Source organism: Rhinolophus ferrumequinum, chromosome 18 (genome assembly GCF_004115265.2).
Source record: "Rhinolophus ferrumequinum isolate MPI-CBG mRhiFer1 chromosome 18, mRhiFer1_v1.p, whole genome shotgun sequence".
NCBI lineage: Eukaryota > Metazoa > Chordata > Mammalia > Chiroptera > Rhinolophidae > Rhinolophus > Rhinolophus ferrumequinum.
In genome coordinates, this window is record NC_046301.1 from 51010367 (window position 1) to 51032112 (window position 21746).

Consider the following 21746-nt stretch of genomic DNA (forward strand, 5'->3'; position numbering starts at 1 on the left):
TTCTGTCTCTGGGTTTGAACTCCTTAGGAACCAAGCACGCTCGGTTCCTTCCACAAACTCTTCTCAGTATCGGGGCTCAGCCTCTGTTCCGCCAGTCGGGCTGGAGCACGCTCGGCCATTTCCGGAATCGCTCGGGTGTCTAAACTCAATGGAGTCCAGACGGCCCCAGCCTCGGGGTCACTCGTCTGACTGGATTGCGCTCGGCTATTTCCGGAATCCCCCGGGCGTCTCTAATCTCAACGAGCGCAGCCGAGCCCAGCCGACCGCAGCCTCGGGAGTCATTCGTCCAACCCGATTGTGCTCGGCTGTTTCCGGAAATGAACGGCTATCTCGGGGGCACCCTCGACAGTACAGTCCCGCGGGGGTACGTTTGGCTCTTTCCGGAAGCATTCATACGTCCCTAGGCTCCGCCTTGGCCTCGCTTCGTCCTCACGGCCCGAACACGTTCGGCTATTTCCGCCGGGGGCGGGCCCGGCCGTTCGGAACGGCGGCGGCAGCGGCGGTGGCGGTGGCGGCGGCGGCGGCGGCCGCAGTGGAGCCACCGGTCGGGCTCTGCTCGGCGTGACGGCGGCCGTGGCAGCGGCGGCGGCGGCGGCGGCCACAACCAGGTAGGCCCCCGCCGGCTGGCGGGGCTGGGGGTGCGCGCAAATGCAGGGCGCCTAAGTATAGTGTGGGGATTGGGGGCGGTGGGGGGGGCGGGCCACAGAGAGCAGGAGGCCTCGATCTCTACCTGGCAGCGGTGCAGCCGCCCCGGAAGGTGGGAGCAGACCTCCAGGCAGAGATAAGGTGCTGGAGCCGCGGCCCGGAATGGAGGGAGGCCCTGCTGGGAGTGGGGCGCCGATCAGAAATGAGGGGTGCCCAGGCATTGTGTGGGCATAGTGGGGTGGTAGGGTCGGGGGTCGGCTGCACTTCCGGTCCCTGGACTGGGCTGCGGGGTCCACGCAGGCCGAGTGCACGTCTGAACACGCGTGAGCGCACAGGCCCTGAGTCTAGTCGCCGAGCCCCCAGCCAGGCCTGGCTCCGCCAACCCTCTTCTTGAATTGGGGAGTGCTGGGTCCCCGGCCTGCGCACCGGGCATGTGCAAACGTGTCCAGGCGGTTTCCTGGACATCGCCTCTCTGGACCTCAGTTTCCCCACCTGTAGAACGTGGAGCCTCTGCTCACTGCTCGAACACCTCCTGGGGCTTCCTGTGGTGTTTTGGGGGGCAGTAAACCCTCTGCCTGGCACTGGAGGCCCTGTGCGGTCAGTGGCTTTCTTAGAGCCGCCCTGAACTCTTGGCAATCAACTTTCCGCTGTCAAGCCTTTGCATGTGGCCAGTGCCCCCTCCTGTCTTTAGTGAGAACCTGCCCTCCAGAAAAGCATTCCCCCACCCCAACATCTTCAGAGGACTGAACCTGCAGAGCTGAGATTGGAAATGTGTGTGTGCTGGGCTCTGCCTCCCTGAGACTGGGGGCTCCTGGGGGTGGTCATCACTCTGCAAACAGCAGCCTGCCCCTTAGAAGCTGCACTGCCCTCCTGCCATTCGCCCATCTCCCTGGAGCCAAGGTCCCCTCTGCCTCCCACCAACCCCTTCATGTTCTGAGCGCCCACTGTGGGCCCCCATGCTGAGTCTGCCATGACCTCTGCTCACCCCTCCCTTGCAGAGATCAGAGATCCTTTTGCTTGGACTCACCCCTAGGACTTTGCCTGTATAGGTGAGCTCTGCCAGGAACTCCTTTCCTACCCCTCTGGGCCCCTGCGGCCTCCTCCTGTGCTCAGCTGGCCCGACCCCCCCCCATGGCTCCCACAGCACCCTGAGTGTCCCTTATTGCCCTACCTGCTCTGGGTCTAACTATCTGACTGCTGCCTCCTCTCATTCATCCTGGGCCTTGAAGTTGAACAGATCTGGGTTTTTGAGTCCCAGCTTCCTAGCCCAAGAAAGACCTCACTGCCCTGAACCTCAGTTTCCCCATCTCTAACAGACCTTGTTTACCAAGTGAACATGCAGTATGCCTGGGGCAGGTACCCCAAGGGAGGGCGATTATTGAACCCACTTTACAGCTGGAGAAACAGACCCAGAGAGAGGCAGGCACTGGCTCTTGGTGACCCAATGAGTCAAGGGATTCCAACCTGGGGTCTGTCTGTCTCTAAGTTGAGGGTGGGAGGAATCCCACCTGGCTTATGCTGCTCTGCCATCTCCTCCTAGGTCAGCGTCCCCTGCTGAGCATGGTGACAGCCTGTGCCCTCGGCCCCCTCGTCTGGCGCAGCCGGAAGAGCCGCCAGTCTCGGGCGCCGATGGCCCCCCACATAAGGGAGTGAGTGGCCTGACCTGACGTGGCCCTGCAGATCGAGTGGAAACACAGCAGCTGAGTGACCAGAAACCACGCTGCTGACCCCCTCCCACCAGTTGACGAATGGTGGATGGAGCAACGAGTGACCCTTTTCAGGGTCGTGGAATAATGGCAGGAAGCCAGTCGTGAGCGTCCCCTGTAACTTCTTGGTGGAAATTGAGGTCTAAGTGCTTCAAGCCAACCCAGTGGACCCTCCCGGCCCCACCCCAGCTCATGGGGCCACTTGGGCCCTGAGCCGCTGCCTGACCTTCCAGATCACCCCCCAGCCCACCATGGCTGGCGCTGAGGGCTTCCAGTACCGTGCACTGTACCCGTTCCGCCGGGAGCGGCCAGAAGACCTGGAGCTACTACCAGGTGATATACTGGTGGTAAGCCGGGCAGCCCTGCAGGTGCTGGGTGTGGCCGAGGGCAGTGAGCGCTGCCCACAGAACGTGGGTTGGATGCCTGGCCTCAACGAGCGCACGAGGCAGCGTGGCGATTTTCCGGGCACCTACGTTGAGTTCTTGGGGCCTGTGGCCCTGGCTCGGCCTGGCCCTCGCCCCCGCGGCCCTCGCCCACTGCCAGCCAGGCCCCGAGAAGGGCCCCCGGAGCCAGGTGAGCAGCATGCAGGGTCCCTGTTGAGGGTGGGCGTGGTCCCCTCAGACCCTCAGTTTCCTCTTCTTTCCAGTGAGGCAATGAAGAGGAAACTTCCAGGCGAGGGGGAATAAGGACATTTGGTCAGTTGACAAGTGTCAGCCGTACTGCTGTCAAGGGCTGGGCGGTTCACAGTCCTGGGAATATGGGGTGGATACAGGCCTGATCCTGCCTTCATGGGCCGTCTGGTTCCAGAAGTGACAAGAATGTGATTAGGTGACAACAAAGGCTATGTAGAAGGAGTTGGGGGTGAAGGGTTCCAGGTAGCAGGCCCACCAGGGTAGAGGCTGTCAGGTGGGAATGTAACGGGTTCAGGGAACAGCTGGTGGGCAGGGTGGAGTGAGGAAGGGGAAGCTTCCAGGGGCCACACTTGGGGACAGCATGGGATTAATTTTGAAGACAATGGGGATTCAGAGGCTCAGTTTAGCTTCATTCTGTGGTTTGCAGACAGGATCCCTTGAGGCAACCCCTTGATTACTGATTTTACCCGGTTTCCAAAATGAAGGGAGTCGTGAAGTTCGGAAAGGGTGGGACACTCAGTTGAGGCCATGCAGTGTGGTTCTGTCTGAGGACCCCACAGCCTCCCCAAAGACCTTCAGCCATCCCCCCTTCCAAGGGGTGTGTTGGGAATGGAGACTCCAGGACACTGAGCATACTTTGAAATTGCTGTATGCTGGGCAGGGGGCGTTGGTTCTAGCCAGGGAGACAGGCTCAGGTTGTGGGGAAGAAGCGGTGTTGAGTACTGGGCGTGGTCTGCTCCAACCTCACAGCAGCCCAGTGAGGCCCGTGTACAGACGAGAAACCAAGGCGCAGGGGGGTCAGACCACTCATTCAGGACCACCCAGTGAAGGCCGAGGCCATGGGAGGCACCGTGGTTCTGACCAATGACCTGCCTGGTTTTGTGCCAGAGAAACACTAATGCCCACAGAGTCCCCCAGCCTGGGGCGGAATGGGGGCCACCAAGGCAGTGTGCTTGGGCCTTGCAGCATCTGGTGTCTCTAGGGCCTGGGCCTGCGTCCTGCCGTGGCCCGGGAGGAGCAGGAGGCAGCCCCATCTGGGCTCCCAGCCAAAATCTGCCTCTCTCCCTGGTAACAGCCGCCTCCCTCTGCCTGGCCTGGGTCCAGCCTCCACACACATCCCCACTCAGGGCGGCAGCCCCGCCCTCCAAATCTTCAGGGCTGGGTGGCATCGGCCAGGGGCTAACTCTCTCCAAGCCTCAGTTTCTTCCTCTGGAAATGTGGAGGCTCCGTCCCTTGGTGCCTTTAGGCCCTGCCCCTCCGGGATTCTGGGACCACCACGGAGTATGCTGTAGCTGCCTGCATTTCCTCCATTCCACCCCACACAGGGGTGCAGCCCCCGAGTGTTGCCTGGGCCTCTTCCTGTCTGTCCACCCATGAGGAGGTCGCTGCCTCTCTGAGCCTCAGTTCCTTATCCATAAAGTAGGGTGACACCTGTTCTGAGAGAACCTCCCTCCCCGTTTCACAAACTGGTCGCAAACAAGTTCCAGAGTCAAGTTTCAGAACTGTGGCTGCCTACCTCCTCTCCCCTAGTTCTTTCTTTCTTTTTTCATTTTCAGTGCAGTTGGGCCTTTCTCCAGCTAGAGGCACCACCTGGCCCATCACTCAGGGAGGCCCCGCAGGCCCCAGCTTGCTCCTGCTGTGTGCCAGGGCGTCGCGCCGAGGGCCAGAGCCGCATCCAATGGTGGCAGTGCAGGCAGAGCTTCTGAACACAAAGGGCCTGGTGGGGCGGGAAACTCAGGGCCTGCAGAGGCTGGGCCAGGGAGGCCCCTAGCACCTCCTGGGAAGGGTTTCAGCACTTTCAAAAGGGGCAAGATAACATTTTCAAGTGAAAATGACTTAGAAAGTGGAGGAAGCTCCTCAGAGTGAGGTGTTCCGGCCTCAACAGGGATATTTTCCTTTTCTTCTTTCTCAACCACTTTGTCTTTCCCACTAAGAAGAAAAAGATGATACGAGTTTCTCTGTGGAGGAAACTGAGGCACAGAGAGGGCAGGCCCTGTGCCTGAGGTTGCACAGCCATCAGTGGCAGAAGCCAACACCTACTGTATGAGTTTCCTGGGGTTGCTGTAATGAACTCCCACAAACCAGGTGGCTTCAAACCATAGGACTTGATTCTCTTACAGTTTGGGAAGTCAGAGGTCAGAGGTCCAAGATCAAGTATGAGCAGGGCTGCACTCCCTGTGGAGGGTCTATGGGAGGATCCTTCCTGCCTCTTCCAGCTTCTGGGGGTTCCAGGCATCCTTGGCTTGTGTCCACATCACCCCAGGATCTGTCTCTTTTGTTACATGGTTTCTCTTCTTATAAAGACACCAGTCACTGCATTTAGGGCCTTACATCCAAGATCTCAACTTGAAATCCTTCCCTTAAGTATATTTGCAAAGACCCTATTTCCAAATGAGGTCACAGTCACAGGTACCAGGGATTAGGACGCGGACATGATTTGCAGGGGACCCTAATCAACCCACCACACCCGATCTCTGAAGTGGTGTGGCTGATCTCCTAACGCACAAAATTGTTTCCCACTAACTCTGCCCTCCCAGTCCCACTTGCAGGGCTTCTGGCTTCCCCCGGGTGGTGGTCCAGATGCCAAGTCCTTGCCTGAGCTGGACCCTGCCTTCAGATGCCCCAGCTGAGATGCAGCAGGCCAAGAGAGAGGCTAGGGTCCTTTCAGGGACCCCGCCAACATGTCGTCCCCTCCTGCCAGGTCTCACCCTCCCCGACCTGCCTGATCAGTTCTCCCCACCTGACGTGGCTCCCCCTCTCCTGGTGAAGCTTGTGGAAGCCATTGAGCGGACAGGTGAGCCTTGGCCTGGCTGCAGCCCCTGGATTCTGCTTGTTTACCTCTGGTGATGGGCTAGTCATCTCACAGAGCTGCTGGGCTCACTCTGCATGGGAGGAAGCTGGGCCCCGATACTCTGGGCCTCCGTGTTGAACTAGGGAGGGACTACCTCCCAGGGGAAGACGGGACTGTGAACACCGGACCCACCCTTGCATGTGCTGTCATCTCCCTCTCCTCCCCCTGCTCTTATCTCTGGTAGGTTGAGTAGCCACCCCAGGCCCTATATGGGGTCAGGGCAGCATTTGACAGCTGGCCCACCCTTTCCCTTCCTCCCACCCCAGGGCTAGACAGCGAATCCCTCTACAGGCCTGAGCTGCCAGCCCAGCGCACAGGTGAGGGGGAGCTTCCACGGGCAGGGGTGGGGCGGGTGACCTGGACAGCCCCCGCGACGCGGCCCTCCCGCATCCGCAGACTGGTCCCTCAGTGATGTGGAGCAGTGGGATGCTGCAGCCCTGGCGGATGGCATCAAGGGCTTCCTACTGGCTCTTCCCGCGCCCCTCGTGACGCCGGAGGCCGCGGCCGAGGCTCGCCGGGCCCTGCACGGTGAGCCTGGTGTGGAACCTGAGATGGGAAGGGGGCCAGGGCGCGCGGGTGCCGGCTCACCCTGCCCGGCCTTCTGTCCCCAGAGGCCGTGGGACCTGTTGGGCCGGCACTGGAGCCCCCGACGCTGCCGCTGCACCGCGCACTCACACTGCGCTTCCTGCTCCAGCACCTGGGCCGGATGGCCCGGCGTGCCCCAGCCCCGGGCCCCGCGGTGCGAGCCCTGGGCACTGCCTTCGGGCCACTGCTGCTGCTACACGCACCGCCTCCCTCGCCGCCACCGCCAGGGGGCGCACCCGACGGGTGAGCAGCCGGTACTTAAGGGGGCGGGGCTTTAGATGGAGGAAAGGTCAGGGGCTTGGGTGGGGGTAGGATAGGTAGCAGGCTAGAGCTGTTGTGATGAGGGTGGCTGGGAAAGATAACAAGGAGTGAACCTGGGCTCCAGGAAGGCCCCATCCCAGCAGTGGTTGGTGCCTGCACCTTCGCTTCTGCTCCCCCTACCCCAGGTGCTGGACTCTCGTTCCGGTCTTGTATGCGCATTTATTGAGCGCTTACAGCATACATACCGGTAGCAGCAGTTGGCCTCCCACACCTGCCCGCGTCATCAGCCCTTCTTACCAGCTTTCACGTGTACCCCCCAGGTGTGCAAACACATGCAGGACCATGTGCACACCCGGCTGCAGACAGCCCTACCCAGCTTACTGCACTCCCCTCCCCCAGGTCTGAGCCCTCCCCGGATTTCCCAGCTCTGTTGGTGGAGAAGTTGCTTCAGGAGCACCTGGAGGAACAGGAGGTCGCACCCCCAGGTGACCACCCCCCACCCTTGTATTGTTATCCTCTCATTGTTGGAGGGCCATGAGTGCTGACTCAGGGCCCGCAGCGTCAGCAGGCTCAGTGGCAGTGGGAGTTGACCACAGTAAAGAGTTGGTGCTCAATGTGCATTTGTTTTCCTGTCCCCCAGCTCTGCCGCCCAAACCACCTAAGGCAAAACCGGCTCCTACAGGGCTGGCCAATGAGGGGAGCCCACCCTCCCTGCAGGATGCTGAGTGGTACTGGGGTGACATCTCCAGGTAGGGTTGTGGGGTAGGGCCACGTGGTGGCTAGGGCCTGAAGGGCAGGGTCTTGGGCAGCCCTAATTCTGGGTGTCCCTACAGGGAGGAGGTGAATGAGAAACTCCGGGACACACCTGATGGCACCTTCCTGGTTCGAGATGCCTCCAGCAAGATCCAGGGGGAGTACACCCTGACTCTCAGGTAGGGGCCTATCCCCTGTGGGATGACAGTTGTGAGAGGCGGGAGGAGGACATGTGCGGTGTCAGGGCCAGGAGACCTAGGTGTCAGACTGGGGGTCCCACTGGGCGCTGACACCCTCTCTTATCCACCCCTAGGAAAGGCGGGAACAACAAATTGATCAAAGTCTTCCACCGTGATGGGCACTATGGCTTCTCAGAACCCCTCACCTTCTGCTCTGTCGTGGACCTCATCACCCACTACCGCCATGAGTCTCTGGCCCAGTACAATGCCAAACTGGACACACGGCTCCTATACCCCGTGTCCAAGTACCAGCAGGTCTGGGGCCTGGGCAGGAGCTGGGGAGGGTGGCCTCGGGCCTCCGTTAACCAGCAGGTGGCTTTGCTGATTACACTGGGTGTCCTCAGGACCAGATCGTCAAGGAGGACAGTGTGGAGGCAGTGGGTGCCCAGCTCAAAGTCTACCACCAGCAATACCAGGACAAGAGCCGCGAGTATGACCAACTCTACGAGGAGTACACACGTACCTCTCAGGTACCTCGGGCTGTACACACAGGGAGATCAAGGCACAGAGGGGCAGTGGCGAGGCCACAGGGACAGACAGTCACTTCCAGGTCGCAGAACAGGCATTTGTAGCGCTGGGGACGGCCCTAAAAACATAGAAATAAATGTACAGGGTTTAAAAAACAAAAACATATGACAAGGTACCAACCAGCCTCTCAGGAACAGCCCGGCCAGGAGCTGGGAGGAGCCTAAGAGTCTCTCAGGACCTAAGTTTCCCCATCTGTAAACTGGAGCCCTGGGTCTTAATTCCTTCTCCATCCCCTTCCACCTGGACGTTATTCACAGTGACAATAACCTGACGAGGGGTGAAACAGACGGCCAGGCGGTCATGGTGAAGAGCAGCGTCTTCTAAAACAGGGAAGGGGAGGTTCTATCACTGGGCCTGTGTTGATAAACTCCTTTTGCAAGTGGAGACACAACTTAACTCAGATCGAATGTCTGTCACAGTCTAGGAATGGCTCAGTCTCCCCTGGCGTCCCCGAGGGAGTTCTTTCTTGTCCCCTTTTTACTGATAGGTCAGCTGAGGCTCTAAGTGGACAAGATGCCTGTCTGGGATCAGTTAGGCACATCATGACGTTGGACACGACTTAGGCCCCCCTGAGCCGCAATTTCCCTGGTAACAGTTCTGACTTTGTAGGAGGTTATTGGCAGGTTTTGTGAGGTGCTGTGTGGGAAGTGCTCAGTGCAGCATCTGCCTCGAGAAGGAGCCCTGTGAACTGGAGCATCTAGACTTCCCCTTAACTCTCAGCAAGGCTAACAAGTCCAGGTATTTGTAAGGTGCCTAAAGGAGGAGTAGGTTTGCGGAGTGGGGGCTTGAAGGTTGACGAGGAGTTCGTTTGGGGCAGCAGGAGCTATAGAAATGACATGCCTGGTGAGTGGAACAGCTTGAGCAAAGTGTCCATATCGGAATTGGGATCTGTCATCACCCTCGTGAGGGAACTGGCGGGGAGTCCCAGGAGGCGCTAAGATTCACCCCCTCCTCCAGGAACTGCAGATGAAGCGCACCGCCATTGAGGCCTTCAATGAAACCATCAAGATCTTTGAAGAACAGGGCCAGACGCAAGAGAAGTGCAGCAAGGAATATCTAGAGCGCTTCCGACGTGAGGGCAATGAGAAAGAGATGCAGAGGTGAGTCTGGCTCCTCTGCCTTGCCCTACCCCAACCTATCTGGTGCAGTGCAAGCTGGGAAAGAAAGGAAATAGAGGGGACAGCGGGAGGGAGGATCAGTTAAAATGGACTTTGAAGCATGAATAGGAGCTGGCCAGAAAGAGAAATCACGGAAACCGCATATGCAAAGGCTTAGAGGCTGGGAGCCATGCAAGGCCTCTGAGCCGCTCCTCCCGCAGGATCCTCCTGAACTCCGAGCGGCTCAAGTCTCGCATCGCCGAGATCCATGAGAGCCGCACAAAGCTGGAGCAGGAGCTGCGGGCACAGGCCTTGGACAACAGGGAGATTGACAAGCGCATGAACAGCCTGAAGCCAGACCTCATGCAGCTGCGCAAGATCCGAGACCAGTACCTGGTGTAAGTGCCCTGCGCTCGCCTGCAGCCCCATCGTGAAGACCTCAGCAAGGGCTCCCCTCCCTCCCGGACCTTAGATGCTTATGTGCCCCTGCTGGATGCCAGGTACTGTGCTGAGCAACCGTGCACATATTAGCTCATTTTGTTTTCTCCGAGTCCTTTGTAAAGTTTCCCCTTTCCAGCTGGGGAAACTGAGGAGCAGAACAGACAACTGCCCTGTGTGGAGGCCAACAGCACTGCCGTGCAGCCCCTGAGACTGAGCCTCTAGTGGTGATAGAAGATCCTGCCTGGGTAGCATGTTCTGAGGGCTCAATACGTGTTAACAGAAACAGTACATAGGCAGTTTCCTGGCGGAGCCCGCCAGGTGGCGCCCCACCTCATGCCCAAGCTGCCCTTGGCCAAGTCAAGGCTGACCCCTTGTGGCAACCGGCAGTATCACACCCGAAACTACCCTCCTAGGTCAGCCCTTTCCTCCAGCCAGGCTGGACTGACCCCTGTGGGTTCTCCTTGCCTCTGCTGCACCACCCACCTTTCCCCTTCCTCCCAGGTGGCTCACCCAGAAAGGTGCCCGGCAGAAGAAAATCAACGAGTGGCTGGGGATCAAAAATGAGACTGAGGAGTGAGTGATTACCTGGAGTTGGGCAGGGAGGGCTTTCCAGAAGAAGGGCTGTTTTGGGTGGGATTTGAAGAATGAGTAGGAGTTCATCAAGGAGGGAGCGTTGTCCAGGTGGCAGGGGGGACTCAGAGGCTGGCGGGTAAGTGACCAGGTCTCCTTCCTGCCTCCCCCATAGTCAGTACTCACTGATGGATGACGAGGACGACCTACCTCACCATGAGGAACGCACTTGGTATGTGGGCAAGATCAACCGCACGCAGGCCGAGGAAATGCTGAGTGGCAAGCGGGATGGCACCTTCCTCATCCGTGAGAGCAGTCAGCGGGGCTGCTATGCCTGCTCTGTGGTGTGAGTGCTGTGGGGGAGGGGTGGGGAGGCCGCATGTTCCTCCCAAGAGCTCTTATTGAGCACCTACTGTGTGCTAGGCCTTGGGAAGACAGCTGGGAAGAAGACCCCCCCCTGGCTGCCACAGAGAGAAGGGGTTATGGGGGACAGGGGAGGGAGGTGGGCCAGTGTCCTGGCTGGAAATGGAGGGTCTGGACCAGGTCAGGGTCTGGGAATTGAGGGAGCGCTGGGAGAGCCCGTGGGGGCCCTCCTGACCAGCGTTTGCCCATCCCACAGGGTGGACGGCGACACTAAGCACTGCGTCATCTACCGCACGGTCACCGGCTTGGGCTTTGCGGAGCCCTACAACCTGTACGGGTCCCTGAAGGAGCTGGTGCTGCACTACCAACACACCTCCCTCGTGCAACACAATGACGCGCTCACCGTCACGCTGGCCCACCCCGTGCGCGCCCCTGGCCCTGGCCCCCCGCCCGCCCGCTGCCCACAGACAGGGACGGAGCAGAGCTACCTGGGCCCCAGCAACTGAGCCCGTGGGCTCCATCTTTCTGTCTGTCTCTGATCTCTTTCAGGTTCTGTCCGTCTGTCTCTCTTCTTTGTGAATCTTTCTGTCTTGATCTCTTTTTCTCTCCACTTCTTTGCAACTCTGTTTCTCTCCATCATCTCTCCTCTCTGCTTGTCTGTCTCTTGCTTTCTCTGAATCTCTCTGTTACTCTCTTTCTATCCCCATCTGTCCTGTCTCTCATGGTCTCTGTCCCTCTAAGTCTCTTTCAAGGGGCCTGCCTCCTCCACTTCATGCCCCTTTCCCCTACAGGCACTGCCTGCCCCACAACTCTGGCTGCCCCCGCAGGTCTCCGGGGTCCCCAAAGCCCCACCTGTCTGCACCTGCCATGTTTACAGAGGCCCCTGGGCTGCTAAGTCCCAGCCTGGGCGCCCTGATTTTTAAGCCATAGACCTGGGGTTGGGGCAGGAAAGAACTTCACTGGACTGCTTCCAGGATCCTTGGCCGTGACATGAGGGGCCGGGCAGGACCCGCCCCATAGACCCCAACTTCCCTTCCAAACCCTGAAGTGAAACCTGTCATGGGTTATTCCCATGACGGGGCTGCTACCAAGAAGCTGCCCCAGAAAAGAAAGTGATTAAAAATAACCTCCAAAGCTGGCCCCACCCAGCCCCCGCCGGCCTCCCGGGAATCGAGGCTGCCGCGTTGCTGGCGCAGGTGTGATGCACCGCTGCCCGTAGCACCTCCGCTCCGTACAGTTTCACGGCTTCTCCTCGATCACGTTGGGTTCTGTTTCCTTCACTGTAAAGCCCATTTCCTCTCCTCTTTTGGGACGAGAGCCCCGGTTTTCTATGCTGCCGCGGACACCCTCCTGCCTGCCTGGCTAGGCTGGAAGGCAGGTTTTGTACGGTACGTTGATACTGATGTGAATATAAAACATGGAACTCGGTGGATGCTTCTGTGTTCAGGGGGGCTTTTCTACGGCCACGGTGCTGGGGGCCTTGACATTCATGAGGTCACACAGATGGGCTTGAGTTTAACTCAGGATGCCAGTGAGGGTGACAACCCCTGCTCCCCAGTTTAGTTGCTCATGTCCAGAGAAGTTGAGAAACCTGCCCAAGGTCACACAGAGAGGCTCAAACCCTGAGCTCTGTCTCACACCCTTGCCTGTTCGAGGGACCCCACCCAGCCCAGCTCCACCCCCCAAGCTGACTCCCTAGGTTTGAGTCCCAGCACTCAAGCCACCAGCTCTGCCCTGTGATGTGCAGCTTCCTCATTGCCAGATGGGGTCCACAGTCATGACTTCTCCCATGCCACCCAGAGGTGTCCTCCATGTTCTTGATGCCCTTAGGGCCAGCCCCTCTCTGCTGACTCCTCTGACCCTTTCACACCTATTCCTGACACTCAGGCTGCCAGGTCCCAGGGGACACTGAGCTGGGTCCTCCGTGTCTTTGACCTAGATTATTCACCATCCCCCACCTCTGAGATCCCTTTCCCTGGGCCCTCCCCACATATAGCACTGGTCAGGGCCCAACACACGTGGGCCCCATATGTCTCTGAGAGTCCTGTGATCAAATGGGTGGGTTACATGTATGACTCCATCCGGAATTGTAGCAATTTTATTTATTATTTCTTTCATCCTGCCCGGCACAGAGAGAGCACTCCACTAGCTCCCAAAGCTTTGTTGCTTTGATTTGCAGAGGCTTCAGGAAGGAAATGGATTTTGCGAAGGGTCCAAAGGGATGGTGTGGGGGGATCATCCAGCCCTGTGGACTTGAGGGAAAGCTGGGCTCCCAACCGCTGTTGAGTGTGGATGCTCAGCCTGGAGGGGACATGTGCTGGGTGCTGGGGGTTCAGTTGTGTTCTGGTCCAGGTGTGGTCATTTCCTCCTGTGGGATCCAACCCTGTGTCCCGCCTGGCATTTGAGGTCCTACAAAGTGTGGGGGTCTTGGTGATTTCCCCCAACACCCCCATCCTCCAAGCTTCATCCAGGCTCTTCTGTCTGCTGGCACTGCCAGGCTCACAGCCCAGCTGCACCACCCCCACCCCCAGCCTGGAGCAATTCAATCTTTGCCTCTAAGCCCTCCATGTGACTTCATTCCCCAAACCTCGCTCTTCTCCCATTTTACAGACTGGGAAATAGACTCCATCACTTGAGGTACCCAGCACAGTCCTGGAGCCCACCGGGTCTGGCTGACTCTGCTGCTTTAGCTCCTACACGGCCACCCCCAATCCCTTCCTCCTCCCCATGGACATAGTACAGGCTTCTGGTAATTACTGCTCCAACCCCTGGCTTCTCTCCCCCCAAGGGAGCACGCTGGGGGCCGGGGTGCACCCCTCCCCAGCCTGGAACGGTGGGAAAGAAGATACTCCAGCTTTCCTCTCTCCCCTCCCCCACAGCCAGGGGTTGGGGGCCAAGAGAAGTGAGCGCCCTTCCCGCGCTGGCTTCTGCTTTCTGGGCCAGCTGTGGCCAAGCCTGAGTCAGCCCCGCGGGACCCAGCGTCCTGGCTGGGGAGCCGGAGAGGGGGCGGGGACGAAGGGCAGGCGAGTTGGGTTGGGAATGAGTGGCGTCCCCGGCCAGGCTAGGGGGACGGGGCCGGGCTGTGCAGTCGGTGCCCACACCCAGACGGGAATCGCCCCGTTAGTGCACGGAGTCCCCAAGCTAGAGACGGGGGCTAAATCACCCTGACCACCCTAAAGGTGTCGGTGGCGCGAGACCCTTCCGTCTCCTTTGGTCTCTGTGTCTCTGTCTCTGAAGTACCTGCTTCGCGTCCTCTCCAGGCGCTCTGGTCCCAGCCTCACATGACTGGGCGGGGCTGATTGCTGGGACGAGGTGTGTGTGGGGGGGGTACCTCTGAACGGCCCGGCGGCCGGGTGATTGCTGGCCCAGCACCGGGTGGGGGTGAGGGAGTTGGAAAAGGAGACCCAGAGAGAGAAGCGCCAACACCCAGAGACGCTAGCCAGCCCCGAAGGACGTGAGCCAGGGAGGCGGGTCCCGCCTGGGGGCAGGGCCACCGCGCGGTTAAAGGCCGCTTCCTCCCCCCGGCGCTGCTCCCGCTGTCGCCCCGGTGCCCACCCCGTGATGACTTGGTCTCCACTCCTGCCGTTCCTACCGGTGCTGCTGCTGCTGCTGCTGCAGGTCCCCGCGGCGGCATGTACATCCCCGCTGGATACGCTCCCCGAGGGGGCGGCCCCCTGCAAGGTATGACCCGCGCCGCGGCGGGAGGACCGGCGGGGACCACGCCGGGCGGGCAGGAGGCTCATCCTCTTTCCCAGACCTAACCAAGGCTGCCGGGGGTCTAGAGGGAACGTGCGCCATTGGTTCCAGAACCTCCCCTGTGTAACCCCGGGCACTGTGGCCACACTCTCGGATTCCTTTCGCTTTCCCATTTCGGGCTAAGACGCTCGGCTATTCCCACCACGTCCCCACCCGCCCCGTCCGAGGGTGTATTTGAGACCTACTGTGTACCTCTGCGGTGGGAATCGGGGTCTCCTCTTGGAGGTCAGGGAAAGACCAGACAAGCCTGCCCCTGGCACCTGTTCCCATTAGGAGCAGGGAAGAGCTTGAGTGTTTCTTTGAGGAACAGCCACATGCCCCAGAGGCTGAAAGACTTGCTCACAGATCTGGGTGCCTGCCACCCCTCAGCTGAAGCCGGAAGTCAGCACTTATTAGGTGCCACCTCCGCAGTGGGCTTGGGTGGGGTTCACGTGAGCCTGTTGAGAGGAAGAGGAGTCAGCACTGGTGTAAGGCCAAGGCTTTGGACATGAAGTGGCAACAAATGAGCATGCATTAGTCTCCTGTGGTATGCACCTCCCAAGAAGGCAGGACTGAGGTCAGGGACCAGAAATGTGCTTGCCCTGAATCCTTACTCTATACAGTTCCCCTGATCCAGAGGTTTCACCTCACCTGGAGGAAGGCAAGAGCTGTGTCTAAATTAAGTGCCTACTGTTTGCAAGTCTGTCACATGTTTTGCCGACAGATTCAGAGACTCGGTAAAGCCTCAGAGTCAGGAGTGCGGGACAGAGCACCTACTATTTGTGGCTCCCTCTCTACAAGCTAACCAAGCAGGGCTGCCCTCACTTCACACTCCTTCCTCCTGCGCAGGCCGGTGACCTGTGCCCAAAGGTGCCCCTCCAGAAGTCCAACTCCCCACCTGTCAATGTGAGCCTCTACTACGAGGCACTGTGCCCTGGCTGTCGGTATTTCCTGGTCCGAGAGCTCTTCCCGACGTGGCTGATGGTCCTGGAGATCCTCAATGTCACACTGGTGCCCTATGGAAATGCCAAGGTACGTGGGCAGCTGGGAAACTGAGGAACGGGCCATGGTTTGGGGGCACGCGGAAGACTGGCTAGCATCCACCCCATTGCCTTGCAGGAACAGAACGTCAGTGGCAAGTGGGAGTTCACATGCCAGCACGGGGAAGAGGAGTGCAAGTTTAACAAGATCGAAGTAAGTGGCCCCAGGGTCCCTCGTGGGGGCTGGGGAAGCTGCGGGTGGTAACGAGCGTGAAAGCCCGGCTCAGAGGGGCTTGGAACCAGCTCCATTTCCTGCGCATGTGCCTCCATTTAATCACGACTTCATTCACTGCTTCATTAGTGGACCCCTGTGATTATTCCCAGGGTGGTCTTGGGGTGCTCTGGGCCTCCCTCCCATCCTTGCCTGCCCATCCCCACCTCCAGGCGTGCCTGTTGGACCAGCTGGAGAAGAATGCGGCTTTCCTGACCATTGTTTGCATAGAGGAAATGGATGAAATGGAGAACAATCTGAAGCCAGTGAGCGACGCCTCTTACTTGGCCTGGGTGTGGGGACCCTGGCCTTCCCTGACCCCAGACAGACCTAGGTTCAAATCCTGGCCCTGACTGTATAGCCCCAGGAAAACGCTCTTCCCTTCATAGGCTCAATCTCTGAATCAAGAAAAGGAAAATCTTTTGGGGAAGTAGATGTCGCGGGGTTTTCTCTAGGAGGAGCCACTGAACTGGGCTCAGATGAACAGGAATGTGCAGGGACACATAATGATCCTCCTCTGGGGTATGGGGGTGACAGGACAGACCTGTCTGCCTCCTTGGAGAATTAGAAAAACTCCCAAAGGAGTGACTCATCTGCCCTGATCATTTAATCATTCATCAAACATTTGGGCCACCCAGGAGGCCTCATCCTGAGACATCCCCAAACCCTTCAGAGCCATAGTGAGGCTGGAGGAAGGCAGAGGAGGGAGCCCTCAGGAGATGCTGAGGAAGCTGGAGGATAGGTGTCCCTGGTGGAGGGAACAGCACTGATGGAAGCTCTGAGGAAAATGTAGGGATCAGGAGCTGGTCATAGGGGAGGTAAGAGCAGCCCAAGCCCCTGCCTCAGGAGCCTCCGCTCAGGCATATATGAAGCACCTGCTGCCTCCCTGTGGACCCAACTGTCCCCTGTTGCCAGTGAGGCATCAGAAAGTTCGCTTGGGGGACCAGTAGGGAGCTATTGGGGAGATAACAGGGAGGAAGCTGAGGCTCACTGGCCCCCCCTCTGCCCTCAGTGCCTGCAGCTCTATGCCCCAAAAGTGTCCTCGGACACCATCATGGAGTGTGCGCTGGGGGACCGTGGCATGCAGCTCTTGCACATGAATGCCCAGCTTACGGATGCTCTGCAGCCACCCCACGAGTATGTTCCTTGGGTCGTCGTCAATGGGGTAAGAACCCTTGTAGCCCTCAGCTCAGCCTCTGGACAGAGACCAGGGTGATGGATGTGCCCACCAGTCTGGGAGGCACTGGCAATTTGCAGCCCCTTCTGGGCCAAGCAGGGGTTGGTCAGGGCAGGTGGCACTTACAACCTCCTGTCTTGCTTTGTGCAGAAACCGTTGGAAGATATGAGCCAGCTCCTATCCATCGTGTGTGAGTTGTACCAGGTAAGCTGGACGGGCAACAGAGGGATTCAGCAGGTGGGGTAGGGTCTCCTTTCAGGATCCCAACTCATGGCTGTCTCCTCCAGGGTGAGAAGCCAGAAGTCTGCCCACTCATGGCCAGATCCCGCAGGAACGTCTGCCTCAAGTGACAGCTGTTGCCCTTGGAGGGAACTGATGGAGGAAGATAGAGATCCCACCTGCCCCCATTTTTTCTGATATCAGTTCAGCAGCTATGGCCTGTCATCTAGATAACTTATGCATTCTGTGAAGCCCAAACAACATTTTGCCCCAAGATCAAGACTCTTGCCTTAGTGAGAACGGTGCTACGTTGAAACTAGTTTAATAAACCCTTCTGGATGTTGTGACAACATCTATCTCTTCATTTCCCCCACTCCCCAGCCCCTGGCAACCTCCATTCCTCTGTTTCCCAAATTTGACTGTTTTTAGATTCCACATATAAGTGAGATCATCCAGTATTTGTCCTTCTCTGTCTGACTTATTTCACTCAGCGTAATGTTCTCCAGGTTCCTCCATGTTGTCACAAATAGCAGGATTTCCTTCCTTTTTTATAGCTGAATAATATTTAACTTGTCCTTTTTGTTAAAAAGACTCTCAGAGAAAGACCTTCCTCGGCAGCGCTCATTGAGTTTGCCCTGATAATTTACACAGGAACAGCAGGTGTTCAGTTTGCTTTGTGGGAAGTTTCTGTAAGGACTCTCAGGTTTGACTTTGAAAAGACTCTACAACAGAAACAGACTCATAAATACAGAGAACAAATTGATAGTTGCCAGATGGGAGGTGGATTGCGGGGGCTGGATGAAAAAAGTGAAGGGATTAAGAAGTACAAATTGATAGTTATAAAACAGTCACGTGGAAGTCAAGTGCAGCATAGCATAGGGAATATAGTCAATAATATTGTAATAATAGTACGGTGCCAGGTGGGTACTAGGCTTATCTGCATCAATTCATAAATGATAGAAATGTCTAACCACTGTGCTGTATACCTGAAACTAATATAAAATATTATTGACTGTCAACTGTAATTGAAAAATAATTAAATAAATAAAATTTAAAAAAGAAAAGCCTCTATCATTGGCTAACTCGAAGTGAGAAACTCCACTAAATTTCACCTACAGTATCTATGCCTCTTAGCAAATTGCTCTCTTCTTGCTGTCCCCAAAATACTGTAAGGGTCTGGTGGGCCAGGACAGACCTGGAAGACTGCCTGCAAGCCCAGTATGACCCAGTTTTCCTGTGAGGACTCTGTAAACACTGGCTCCCCAAAATGAAACTTGGTTTCTTGAACATGATTGTTGACAAAGTTTACCTGACTCAGTCCCATGAATCATAATTTGACTTTTTAACCATGTTGGAGTTTTTTCACCAAGATGCAGTAAAATCTAAAGTCTGAGGTACTTTACCAGGCTGAGGTACTTGACAGCAATAGGAAGTGCTGAAGGATAACTGTCTCCCAAAAAGATAAAGTCATGACTCATACAGATATAAAAATGAACACATGTTAAAAATTAGTGTTAACTCATTATTAATGAGAACTCGTCAGGTGTTACCATTTCAAAGGGGATCCAAAGAACAGACAAATCAGGAATATTAAAATGAACGTGGTAAGTAAGGCAAAAAATAATTGCAGGGGAGTTTCCACCTGGCAGAATTCATTTGCATGTCTATAGGCAAAAATTATTTTTTGGCTGTTATCAGTTATAACGACAGAGTTTATAAAAAGTTCCCATAGAAGGAGAACCAGAAAATCCTGAAAGGGATCCTGTGATACAGGGCAATTTTTTTTTCTTTTTTTGGTAAAGTGCCATATAATAAATAGTTTAGTTTTTGTAGGCCATAGTTTTTGTTGCAACTACTCATTGTAGTGAAAGAGTAAATGACACAGAAACAAATGGGCATGGCTATGTTCCAAGAAAGCTTTATTTAAGGGCACAGACTTTTGAATTTCATAGAATTTTCACATCCCTCAGATTATTTTGGTTCTCTTGACCAATGAAAAACTGTAAGAAACACTCTTAGCTAGTGGGCCTCACAAAAAACAGGCAGTGACAGGATTTGGCCCACTGTTTCTGTAGTTTGTGACACCCTGTTCCTAGAGGTGATGCATAGGTTTCCATTGAAATTCACATTTTCCCCTGCAGGAACACGGGAAGTAACATGGGGATATAATTATTTGTGCCGCAGCAGAGTTGCTGTGAAATAAGTTAATGTACATTGCGTGCCAAGAACAGTGCCTATCATTATTATTATTATTATTATTATTATTATTATTATTATTATGCTGGAACTGAGGTCAGATGCCCAGCTAAACTCAGGATCAAAATCAATGTCTGGACTTGGCTCTGACGGGGCTGTGCGCCGGGGAACTGTAGCCCCGCCCCCACGTCTGTGAGTTTTTGTGGGCTTATGCTTGCACCCCGGTAGCTGGCATGGCCACAGGTGGGACTCCCCTCAGTAATTCCGCGAAACTTTGGAAATCTGGTGTACTTGTAGTTGGTGTTCAGGTAGGGTAGAAAACAGCTGGGGAAAACAACCTTCAACTGGGGAAAACAACCTGAGGGAAATCCCCTGGTCAAAAAGCAACAACGAGGGGACAGAATCATAATGGCAGGAGAGATCAGGGGGCCCAGGGAAATTTTCTAAAGTGGCGCGTGCACCTTAGTTAACAGAGCTGTCCTATAGTTAATTAAGTTTCCTCACTATCAGTAAAAAACGCTCCCTTAGGCGGAGATTTAAGATGCTAATGAGACCTGCGATGCATGAAGCAGCAAGGAGGTACACCGCGCAGGCGCAGTGCAGGACCCACATCAACATACTTTGGGGTGGGAAAGAGAAGGGGTGGCCCCTAATCCCAAGAGCCTATAAAAGCGCTGTACCTGTAAACCTGAGGGAGCCACATCTATTCTCTTTCGGAGAGTGTTCTCTGGGTGCATCGAGCTTTCGCTTTAATAAACCGTTCTGCAAAACTGTTTCGCCCACTCTCTTGATTTCTATCCTGAGAGGGGCAAGGACCCCCACGACAATAACATTCCTGGCTACCTCAGAGGGGACTCATTTTCCAGACTTTTCCTTGCTAAACGTCTCGCTCTGTGGACTCGGTGAGTCATTTTACCCCGGCCTCTCCGAACTTGATTTCTCCTCCCTTAATTCTTTACATCTCTCTGACTTTTCTTTCTTTCCCCCTCTTCCGGTCAGCCAGATCCTGGTTCCTGTGCCTTGGAGTCCCGGTTTCACTTCCCCTTTCCCTTGACTATCCAGACGTCCTGGTTAACTTCTGAGGCCCTGTTGTTAGGGTGCACACTCTTTGCCCAGGTAGGAAGGGGTGTCCCCCTTAGAGACCCAGTGCTTGTTTCTGTAGTGGCCCTACCCCTGGTCTGGTTTTGATCTGGCCATATATCTATGTTCCCCACCTTTCTCATCCCTTCCCGCCGCAGCTTTCAAGTCGCCTGATTATTTTCTTTGATTACTGACTTCTCTTTGGGGTCGAGATTTTTGCAATCTGTGTATTCGACTTTCACGACACAACTCTGGTCATCTGTGTTACATTCATTATCCCTTAAACTCTTCCAAGTCCTGGCAGAAAGCTTTCGTTGTTGATCCCCACACACACACCCCCACCAACTCTCTCATTTGTCTCATCAGACATCTTTTGGCTTGTTTTCACGACTTCATCCGGAACAAAGGTTTCAAGAAACCTTTGGGGTCCCTCATCTTTCTCTGGCAAAGTGCCGTGGGCCAGCATTACTTAGGTGTCCTAACTCTTTCTACCTCCACAGATTTCATCTGCCCCTTTGGGAACAAACTCTTTGGGACCAGGGACGATTCAACAAATTTTAAGTGCTCAAAGTAGGGGAGTCCACCCGCCTCTTGGTCCACTTATAATTGGACATCAATTCTATATTCAGAAACTTGGCAGAATTCAAAGTCTTACAAGATTTTTCTCTCAGTAACTTTCAGGTTTTTACAGATATAACCAGAAATATAAACAGCCACTACTGCCTGAGGCAGAAATAACTGAAGGGGGGGAGGGGAAAGGTACTTTTAAAAACACAAGCAGCTAATCTCACTTGCTGGACACCCCCCTTTGCCCAGCCTCAAGGACAAATGAAAAATCTTAAGTCCTCTCTACAATTATTGGTAATTTTGTCTATGTGTATGATCTCTGATATCTATATTTGTCTGTGTTTTATATATGATATGGTATTTTTGCCTCTGGATGGTATTACTAGTTTATAATGTTTAATTGGCTTGAAAAAAGTAAGCACTTACATAAATTAATAAATAAATAAATAAATAAATAATAGAAACTGACCCAAGTACTTTTCAGAATCATGTGATCTAGGAAAATATTTGATACTAAGGCTGGTTGAAGCTTTAGTTAAATGGACATGACTTTTAGAGTTATTGACATTAAATATGGCATCTTTTGTTTCACCCAGGTTTAGAAAATAAACTCTTGTTACCTTTGTTACACAATTTGTTAGGAAAATAGCTTGGTTAATAATTGACTTTGAAATCTCATAGTTATTTAAAAATAAAGATATAACTAAAATAAAAGGTTGTTAATAAAACTTTTCAGTAATAATAATGTTATATATACATGCTTAAACGTGGTTTCCCAAATTCTTTTGGTAACTTGAAACCTTAGAGTTTTACTGTTAAATGATAAAAATTATTGAATGTCTAGGTATTT

At 55.2% G+C, this 21746-nt stretch overlaps 2 protein-coding genes across 3 annotated transcripts; both read left to right on the top strand.

The window, feature by feature from the left end:
• Window positions 1–468: 468 nt before the first annotated feature.
• On the top strand, window positions 469–12097 carry PIK3R2 (phosphoinositide-3-kinase regulatory subunit 2). 2 transcript variants are annotated; one of them, XM_033135082.1, is made up of 16 exons: window positions 469–608; window positions 2186–2924; window positions 5685–5777; window positions 6101–6151; window positions 6231–6362; window positions 6446–6662; window positions 7080–7165; window positions 7321–7429; window positions 7514–7612; window positions 7747–7927; window positions 8017–8142; window positions 9158–9300; window positions 9519–9695; window positions 10240–10311; window positions 10484–10654; window positions 10928–12097. In XM_033135082.1, the coding sequence occupies exons 2-16, from the start codon at window positions 2603–2605 to the stop codon at window positions 11175–11177; spliced, it is 2229 nt and encodes a 742-aa protein (XP_032990973.1). In that variant the 5' UTR covers window positions 469–608; window positions 2186–2602; the 3' UTR covers window positions 11178–12097. The 2 variants fall into 2 exon arrangements, with proteins under 2 accessions (XP_032990973.1, XP_032990974.1); XM_033135083.1 differs by having other exon boundaries at window positions 2186–2684.
• A 1980-nt stretch (window positions 12098–14077) lies between these two features.
• On the top strand, window positions 14078–17689 carry IFI30 (IFI30 lysosomal thiol reductase). The gene is made up of 7 exons (XM_033133330.1): window positions 14078–14352; window positions 15256–15438; window positions 15526–15600; window positions 15831–15923; window positions 16670–16822; window positions 16985–17038; window positions 17122–17689. The coding sequence occupies exons 1-7, from the start codon at window positions 14233–14235 to the stop codon at window positions 17182–17184; spliced, it is 741 nt and encodes a 246-aa protein (XP_032989221.1). The 5' UTR covers window positions 14078–14232; the 3' UTR covers window positions 17185–17689.
• The last annotated feature ends 4057 nt before the right edge of the window (window positions 17690–21746 follow it).